Raw genomic sequence first — 9,434 nt, 5'->3', positions numbered from 1 at the left:
AATCTATTAAAGAATGTCAGATAGTAGTAGTCTTGTGTAAATGTTGTAGTGTTAATTTGTAGGTGATCACAGTTGCAATGAATATCATGAAAACATACACATTCTTCTATTACTGCCCAGACATTGTAAATTGACTTCTGTAAAGCAATCGTTTGCATATGGTAAGGCTGCTGAGATATTATATTTGAAAAAAAAAAAAAGACATGTTAAATACATTGATTGATTGATTGATTGATTGAATACTTTATTAACATGCTTGTTAACAGTACAGGTAGTACAGTCAAAGGCTACATAAAAGGATTACACACAAGCCCGGCCAGGGAGCTTGTTTCCATAGCATATTCCCCAATAGAACACACGAATGTCAGACAACATGCAGCTGCCTTGTGAAATTATGTTGTAGCCTATATCATTTTGAGGCATTTTGCACGGTCCAAAACAACTACAAACGCCTTTCACTATTGATGCATTAACTTAACCACTTAAACCCCATATGGGTAACTGGAGTACCTCAGGGCTCAATAGTGTCTTTTATGTTTTGTTACTGTGGGGAAAGCTTTCGCTGAAAATGGCCGATTGACAAGCACACAATGTGCAGCGCTGTCGACAGGCTGTCGCGATGTGAGCTTGTCGATCGGCTATTTTCAGCGAAAGCTTTCCTCACAATACCGATGCTGGGGTTTAAGTGGTTAACATTAGTCTTATTTTGAAGTCCGTCGAACGGATGTTAAATGCTTAAAACTTGACGAGCGTATTGACGGTACAATGGTGTCGGATGCTTGGGAGGGTCAGTAAAGCTTCTTCTGGTTGCCAGGCCACGAAGAAAAGGACCAATCAGGTTCCCGTGCGCCACTGCGTAACTGTAGGGGGCGCGGTGGTGGTTCAATCTGGGGTCTGTAGACCCTCAGCGGGGTCCTCCAGTGCATCTCAAGCAAAATACGTTTAATTTCACTATAATTTGGAAAATATTACAATACGAGTGACTATTCTAACAGTGTTTCAATATCACCATGATTCATTTTTGCTTAAAAAAAAACCCTGCATAATGTTGCAGAATTGGATCATTAATACAATGAAGGCCACTATGTCATTGATTAATACACAATGTAATTCATTTAAATGAATGCAAGTGAGGACAATTAAAATGTGTATAAGTTATGCACATGCAACATTAAATATGACACTTAATTGCACTGACTTAAGTTATGTTATCACTTAAAAATATCAACTGTTTTTAGCATCAACAGTATTTGAGACAGACATGCTCAAAGAATAACATGATGACTTCAGTAATGGCAAATCCTTCTTTATCATAAAATAGATAATAGTAGGCGGAATAAGATAGTTTGATTTGTGTTAAGTTGAAACTTCTCCATTCCTGATGCGGATTTCTCTTGCCATTCTACACACTTCAAAGAACCCACAGCAACAGGTCATCAAGGCATCGTTGCACACTGTCCCCTGCCAAAGTTAAATGTTAGCACAACGTTACTACACTTACAAACACAAGCTCCTTGGTCAAAGCATTTTGCAATTCAAACATCTCAGCAAAGAAGGAAAATGCAGCATTTCATAAACATGTTGATAGTGAAACCTCTTCCTGTCTTTCACAACTTTATGGACAGATTGCAATCATACCATTACAGCAGAGATTCTTTAAAGGTGATTCATAATCAGATAGAGTGTGGGCATAATATTATTAATTCCCACTATTCTTATTAGTGTGAGGCATTAATACTACACTATGTAACTTTTTTGGGTGAATACATTTTTAGTTTGACCAATCTGGTACAGTATGTTAATACAATAACTAACACAACTGCTGTGATTGTATTGTCTCCCTGACTCTCCCTGACTCTTCTATTGAGAAATGCAGATCCTGTGGTCTGGTATGACCACTACTGGTTGACAAGTGGTACTGCCTGAAGGTAAAAATGTAATATCTTCCATGAGCAAGCAGGTGTGCTCTATTGACTCAATGATACACCTTTCAGGGGACACGGGTTCAAATCCCCAGTAGGACACGAAAGTTACAGAGTGCACCTTTCAAATTGTCTGATGAGAGTACCACATACCTGAATACCGTATGTCAACCTCATGTGAGTCCTCATTGCTGTCATGCCTCCTGGCACAATTCCCAGGCAGCAGTGCTCACCATATTTATTTGCTGCGTAGCAGCTCAGTGCTATTGGACATATGCATCCCAGGGCAACTGCATGAAACAAGTATACTTTGTTGTCAAATACAGAGAAAACAGCATTTATACAGTATGAAAAATTCACTGACAGCTGTGTGTACAGTACTTTTGGGTTGTTTACATCAAATAATGTAATGCTGGCAATGAGCTTTGGCGGGGGCAATGATTACTGTACTCACACACAAGGAAGTCACTGCAACAGGAACACAGGCCAGTAGACCATTCTCCCGTTTGAACATTTGTCCCAAATGAGCCAGCACCTGGTTGGTGGGTGATTGCTGGATTGGACATTTTTTGTCTGATGGATTCACTTGCTCAGTATCGGCCACGTACAGTATATGTGCAGTTGTTGTTCACACTGGAACAGAACAAAGTTTCCTCAGTCAACTGTTGATGTGTCACAAATTCAGCATTCTGCAGGCTCTGTAGACATACAGAGCCTGTATTCTGATCTCTTGCAACAATGCGTGTGAAGGAAATCCAAAGCCCTAAATTACATAAACCAATCTTTTTGTGCGGACACACTCACAGGATGCAAGTGCAGTTCATTTGTTGAAATGTGTTAAAAACAATTAAAATAATAATACTCTCACAAGGCACAACTTATATAGGGAAAATTCACCCTAAAACAGAATTCATGTGTTGTACATGTTGCACAGTTCAGTCAACATTTATGAACAAAAAACCTGTATATGAGCAGCTGAGAATTTCTTCACATCAAATTAAATCTTGGCTTGTGAATAAAGGCCTGAGTTTTGCACACAAATACATTTTATTGTGACTATAAAACACATCAACTGTAAATAGTACTACTACCAGCCAGCAGATCCTCTCCAATAGTCTAGTTACCCATTCAATTATAATATAGTTGCCTTACAATACTTGCCTATTTCTGTTTCTCATCTCTAGTTTGCAGACTTAATCATGTCCACAAACACTCAGAGCTACACTGTAACATTCTCTCTCTATTAAGTGTCTACATTTGTACACTCTCTCTTGAGTTAAAGGAACACATTAAATTAACAAAATTAGGCTGTTTTCAAATAAACACTGAAAACGTTACATTTACCGTCAAACATGAGAAAAGAGGATATCACTCACCAGAGAACAAACAGGCTTTTAGTCTGCACTCCTCCAGATCACACACGTATATCACACAGGAAGTTATGACACGTTTCATTTATGAAGAGCTTGTGGTTTGAAGAGTTGTTTCCGAGGATGACAACGATCTTCACCACAGAAGCTCAGATGGGGACAAAATGAACGTAATTTGGTTTACTTAGTAGTTGTCATATATGACTAGTTCTCTAGGACAAATCTTGCATACGTCAAGAAGTGAAAGAACATCCCACACATAGAATGTCAGCTCAATGAATGTCCCACACGTGTACAGAATGTCAGCTCAGTTTAGTGTTAGGGAAGTGAACTTGTGCATGTCCACCCCGAAAGCACCCTGAACTAGCCAAATGTGCATTAGGTTTGACAAGCACCTTCTGGCTCTACATAAAATGGAGCCGTTGCGGCATCTCATCACTGTCTTAATGTAAATTCGTCATTTTATCTTAACCCAACGTCATAATAATCACCGTGGTCACTAGTCTCACTACTATAATTTTAATAATAGATATGTACACATAAAACGATGACCACCAACAACGCTCCTTTAAACAGCACTGCTCTTTTTATTTCCAACACATTCTGACAGATTACAACATGAACACATGGTGATTTTCCTTGATGAAAACTAATATTCCATAGAAACAATCATCTACACAAACATTCCAATCCACATTCTCCTCTATAGTGAATTTTGTTGTTTTTTTTCGGACACCTCTCTGTGTATGCTGGCGACGGATTGCTTCATCTTCAACTTTTGTTCTGCTTTTTGTTTCTGCACCTCTTGAAAGACCTGAGAAAAAGACACACAAAACCAATATGAAATATTGTTTTAGTCAATATGCACCAGGTGAAAGGACATATCAAAATCCACAACCAGAGAATGCATAACAGCATTAATTGCCATATGTGTTGACTACCTTGATGCAAAGAGCCTTTTTGGCCAGCCAGCGGCGGGTGATGCGTCTGTAATACTCTGGAGGGAAGGTGTAGGTGATGCCGAGCTGTTGGCACACATTCTCAAAGGCATCGTAGTTAATCAACCTAAGGTTCTTCAAATGCTTCTTCCTGCGATCGATGGCCATAAGCATACGTCTCTTATTCGCCATGTCCTGGAATTACATTTAATTTGAACTGAATCAATGGAGGTAGCAGTCAAATGAAAGTAACAAATGGTGAGGTGAAATACGTTTTAAAATTGACATGCAGGTGAGGGGTTATTGCAAAAAAAAAAAAAAAAAATGCTGATGCTGTTCATTCATGTTCCAGATCAATTGAAGGTCTTTATGAAAGTTATGAAAACCCAAAAGCCAGGTCAAGTCATGACAATTTCAACACATGTGAAATATGAATGTAAAACTGGGTGTGGAAATTTCCCGGCATGACCATGGTATGTACTCATTTCTAGAGGGGGTTGTACACAGGATATCCTGTTGCACACACTAGCCTCACACCACAGTGAGGAAAGGAAATGTAGAAAGATATTCATATGCCAAATCTCTGTTGTGCTACTCCACTGTAGTTGCAACATGATAGAACACTTTGTCTTGAAATCTTATTTGCGTCACTAATAAGATACACAGGATGAAGAACAGGTGACTCATTGCAACCTAAAACATAGCAACATATGCTGATTTCACTTGCTTGCTTAACACAGCTCCTACGGATCCTTTACACACCTTTTCATGCTTTTGTAAGTGCTCTTGATAGTTTCTGATCCTTGCAGTCAAAATGGCCACTGAAACAAAACAAACAATAAAGTGAACATAGGGTTTCCAACTTTCCATCCAAAGAGGAATTGAATCCAACAAACAGGGGTGTGTTTTATTTGACCCCAAGACCAAAAGCAGTTCATGTTGCAATAAAACAAAATGTTTTAAGGGAACCCACCCTTCACTTGCAGCGAGCTGCGGTCACTTTCATCCATCTGGACTTTTGCAATCAGCTGCTCCCTTTTCAGTTGGAGTTTCTCACTCTGAAGACACATGGAAAGCAGTAACTACATTGAGCCTTCACATCGTTACTGTCGGGCAGAAACCTTGTACTATCTCCATATTTCAACCTCTTAACAGTATGTTGTTTTCGTAAATGAATGCCCTACTTCATCATACAAGAGTGTCGCACACAAGTAGTGAAAATAGTCAATCTACAAGCTCACAACACGGGTGAGCTTGTAGATGGGATATTTTCAAAAAACTATTAATAATAAAAAGCAACGCTTTTTGGACATACAAGGTTTCCACCTGACAGGGACGATATACTTCATGATTTTTAAAGAATTGGTATCAGCATTTCAGTATAGGCTTTGAATAATAATTTTGAATAACTCTGATAATTGTCATGAAACCATTAAATACTTGAAGAAAAATACATACATGGCTTGCCAATTCCAAATTAAGCAGCCTTTGGACAACGTCATCAGTCCTATGAACACAAAGCACATCAGCTTTAGAACAGGAGTCAGTGGTGTAAGCTGAATCATTCTCTCTGACGCACACACACACACACACACACACACACACACACACACACACACACACACACACACGATTTCCAAGGTAGACTTATAGATTATAGTTTATGTACGTTTGAGCGAGGGGAACAGCTGCATATTCCATTTTCAGCATGGTTGGGGGTAGATCACTGAGCTGGCTCTCAGGGACTGTGGGAAGAAAAAAAAAAGTATTTCAAACAGTGCTAACATGTGGTTTGCTTATCCATGCAACGGGACACTTTGCAAGCTTAGTAAAACCTAGTATGGCTGGGTGATATTAGGAATAGTGATAAAATGGTACTGTAGATGTATATTTTGGGGGGCAAGACAACAGATTTTAGGTCATGGGCCACAATGGTCAGAAAACAACATCATGATGGAATTCAGGCTGGATTACTTGGTATAGTGGTATAGTGTACTAATACTATGATGCTTTCTAACACACAAAGTAGCACCCTAGAGCAGTTGTTCCCAAACGTTTTAGCTCGAGACCCAGACTAGTGAAAATAGCAGATCTACAATCTCACAATGCGTTGTTTTCTAATTCATGGAATTTCTTAGATTTTCTTTCTTTTTTTTAATAATTAAATTCAAAATGTAGGAAATGAAAAATAAATAAAGGGGATATCTACTTGCGACCCATACAAATGGACCTGCGACCCACAAATCGGTTCCGACCCACTGTTTGGGAACCACTGCTCCACTTCAGGTTGTAGGTCATGTCATGATCATCTGCTTGGATTCTGTAGCTTCCTTGTTGGCTTCGAGATTTGGGACATCAATGGCCCAACCTTACCTGCTCCTAGAGATTTTGTGTTTCTTGTGTAGGATTGAGAAGATGGGCTGCCGTGTAGGTTTTTACCTGGACACTCAGGGTATTAAGTAAATGAAATCTCTGCCAAATTGGCTAAGGAATCTATGTTGAGGGGAACTGTATTGATCTGTTTCAGTTAACTTGGGAGAATATGATGGAAATAGTCCAACATTATGTTCTCATGTAACACATACAGAAGTGAAAGGCAACAGTTATTTAGGGAGTTGCCAGATCTGGGTCTGTCGGCTTTCTTTTTCAAGTCTATTTTTGTGTTATGGGATGAATTTCAATAAACTAACTCTTGCCTGTGGGGGGCAGCATTATACTTTTCAGTGTATAAAATGGACATGAGTTGGCTCTGTACTTTTTTCTCTCAACACCACCAGATCTTTTTGCCAAAAACAGCAGATCTACAAGCTCAGATCGGCTATTTCTGGCCAATATTCCCCCCGGGATATGGAAAAGAAGCAACATTGTCATACTACTACTTTGTGTATACATTTTTGTTGGTATATGTAATTAAAAAATAAAAAATGATGCAGGATGAATTAAACAAGTAAAGAACTTGTAAGACAAATGAAATCAATAACATGTAATGTAATGTACGAACCTGCAATAAAGTATTAAAAAAAAAACATTGTCATACTATGGAGTATGAATTACACATAGCATCAGAGGTGGACGAAGTACTCAAGCCCCGTACTCGAGTAAGAGTACAGATACTCCTGATCAAATTTACTCCACTACAAGTAAAAGTAGCTCAGTCAAAATGTTACTCAAGTAAGAGTAAAAAAGTAATTGCTTTTAAATATACTTAAGTATTCAAAAGTACATGCTTTGATAAATACTTAAAGTCCAAGTGAAAGTAAAAGTAGAAGTACATTTCTTAATTTTTATATCAATGAATTGCTGTAAAACACCTATAAAAACATAGAAAATACTGAGGAACCAGAACTAAATAATTGTACTCCTATACACCCATACATGATGTAACAAAGAGTAGAGCGGAGGGGGAAGCCAGAAACACGGCTAGTGTGAGAGTAGACGTGTGGCCAATTGCATTTTAGGGAAGAAAAAAATATAACAGTCAACCTAAAGGCCAAACCGCACCAATGCAAAGTCGCAACTCCTTACAACAAAACCGTTTTAAGGTCAACCGCACCAATACAACTCCTTGCAACTGCCACTGGAGATAATAGTTGCAAGTAGTTGCAAGTAGTTCCATGTTGCAAGGAGTTGCATGGCGAATCATTGGTGTGGAGTGGGCTTACTTCACAGCCTTCACAGGGGCGGCCATAGCTGAGTGGTTAGGGAGCCAGAGGCCTTGGTTGCCCCAGGTTCGATTCCAGGCCAGGCCAGCATATGTATTGATGAAATGAAATTTGTCCCTGAGCAAGACTCTTAACCCCTAAATGCTCACAGGTTCTCATTGGAAACAAGACCGCAAGGACTTCCATGAACGACCTGTTAAAAGGAATTATCCTTATCCTTCCTAGAAATGTACTTAAGTAAAAGTAAAATATTTGTCTTGGAAATGTAAGATCAAGTAAGATTAAAAAGTATAAAACAAATCTAATACTCAAGTAAAGTACAGATCCTCAGAATCTGTACTTAAGTACAGTACTCAAGTACATTTACTCTGTTACTGTCCACCACTGCATAGCATACTGTACCTTGCTTCTTCTTCCTAGCAGGTCGGGCATAATGCCTCACTGTCTGAATGGGAAAGCTCCCAGAAGCTGAGGAGAAAGGGTAAACAATCCTTCAGTTAGTGTAATTGCTCTTTAACAAAACTTTATTTTCTCAACTGTGTTAAATATCTGAGAAACAAAGATAATGATTTCAGCCTTGGCAGTGTTCATTTAATGTACGTCCCATGCGCAAAATATATATATTTTTTTCTCTTCTCGTTTCAAAATCACAGCATATTATGTGACATAATATGCTGTGATTTCGACATAATTTATGTCTGTGCTCCAGCACAACACAGACATGCACACAGCTGCATTGCAGTTCCCTTTCTGAGATCATATAATAAGCTCTCATCTATCAATTACTGGTTCTCAATGGGGGGTCCGGGGACCAGGTCAGGTAAATGATTGATAGTTAGGAACCAAATGGACCCTTTCACGTCTGTTCCTCGAGTGTAAATGGAACATTGAGGGTGGGTTTGCAGCGTAGACTGCTGGGGTCCCAGAGATAATAATAATTTTATATATATATATATATATATATATATATATATATATATATATATATGTATGTATATATTTTTTTAAACGTATCAAATACCATGGCCTGATGCATAACAAACTGGGGGTCAGCGAAATGTAAAAGGTTGAGAATCACTTGTGTAAGAGTTGACCACCAGCGTTCTCTGTTAAGTGGCGGTCCATTATGGTGCCTTGCTGTTCTCTTTTAAACCGTACCATCTTATTGTTGCCTAAATAATTAACAATGAATGATTCCTTGAAAAGGTAACATGATCACATAACGACACTAGTATATATGACCATACTTTGTAGGTAAAAGAAACGTCTTACCAGCGCTGTTTCCATGCCTCGGTATCAGCGCTGAGGTGCATGAGGGAGTCAGTCTGGACATTAACACACTGCTCTCCCGAAAAACCACACAAGGCGATTTCAGAACGCTTCGTAAAGCCATGCCTGCCATGAACATGGCTGCTAAGGTAATGGGCTATTTCAAGAATTGCAGCGATCAAAATATATCAGGCAATAATAACACTTGTGATTGTCGGTTGTCACCTACAAGGGGATCGCCATGTTGACTAGACCTAACTAGTAGATATAGGA

At 38.9% G+C, this 9,434-nt stretch overlaps 2 protein-coding genes across 2 annotated transcripts; both read right to left on the bottom strand.

Moving 5' to 3' along the window:
- Positions 1–223: 223 nt before the first annotated feature.
- LOC311038456 (cornifelin-like) lies at positions 224–3,521 on the bottom strand. Its single transcript, XM_084047990.1, has 4 exons — positions 3,299–3,521; positions 2,377–2,555; positions 2,076–2,212; positions 224–1,461 (listed from the first exon to the last, which is right to left on the bottom strand). Exons 2-4 carry the CDS (start codon positions 2,486–2,488, stop codon positions 1,357–1,359), a joined length of 354 nt encoding a protein of 117 aa, XP_083904116.1. The 5' UTR covers positions 2,489–2,555; positions 3,299–3,521; the 3' UTR covers positions 224–1,356.
- A 334-nt stretch (positions 3,522–3,855) lies between these two features.
- On the bottom strand, positions 3,856–9,434 carry mrps15 (mitochondrial ribosomal protein S15). Its single transcript, XM_084047976.1, has 8 exons — positions 9,165–9,434; positions 8,295–8,360; positions 5,900–5,975; positions 5,689–5,737; positions 5,204–5,288; positions 4,993–5,051; positions 4,234–4,425; positions 3,856–4,106 (listed from the first exon to the last, which is right to left on the bottom strand). Exons 1-8 carry the CDS (start codon positions 9,298–9,300, stop codon positions 3,996–3,998), a joined length of 774 nt encoding a protein of 257 aa, XP_083904102.1. The 5' UTR covers positions 9,301–9,434; the 3' UTR covers positions 3,856–3,995.

This window comes from Gymnoscopelus microlampas (assembly GCF_963454915.1).
Source record: "Gymnoscopelus microlampas genome assembly, chromosome: 3".
NCBI classification, from domain to species: domain Eukaryota; kingdom Metazoa; phylum Chordata; class Actinopteri; order Myctophiformes; family Myctophidae; genus Gymnoscopelus; species Gymnoscopelus microlampas.
Note: the sequence above shows the minus strand (reverse complement) of the source record. Positions and strands in the feature narration are given on the sequence as shown.

Excerpts from the sequence above, each read along its gene's own strand:
- LOC311038456 (XM_084047990.1), bottom strand. The coding sequence starts at position 2,488 with ATGTCCAATCCAGCAATCACCCACCAACCAGGTGCTGGCTCATTTGGG. Across the intron at positions 2,213-2,376 it reads TTGCAGTGACTTCCTTGTGT|TTGCCCTGGGATGCATATGT; the intron begins GTGAGTACAGTA and ends TGTTTCATGCAG. Across the intron at positions 1,462-2,075 it reads GGTTGACATACGGTATTCAG|GGGACAGTGTGCAACGATGC; the intron begins GTATGTGGTACT and ends TAACTTTGGCAG.
- mrps15 (XM_084047976.1), bottom strand. The coding sequence starts at position 9,300 with ATGTTCATGGCAGGCATGGCTTTACGAAGCGTTCTGAAATCGCCTTGT. Across the intron at positions 5,738-5,899 it reads GCTGTTCCCCTCGCTCAAAC|GACTGATGACGTTGTCCAAA; the intron begins GTACATAAACTA and ends TTGTGTTCATAG. Across the intron at positions 4,426-4,992 it reads ACTTACAAAAGCATGAAAAG|GACATGGCGAATAAGAGACG; the intron begins GTGTGTAAAGGA and ends ATGTAATTCCAG.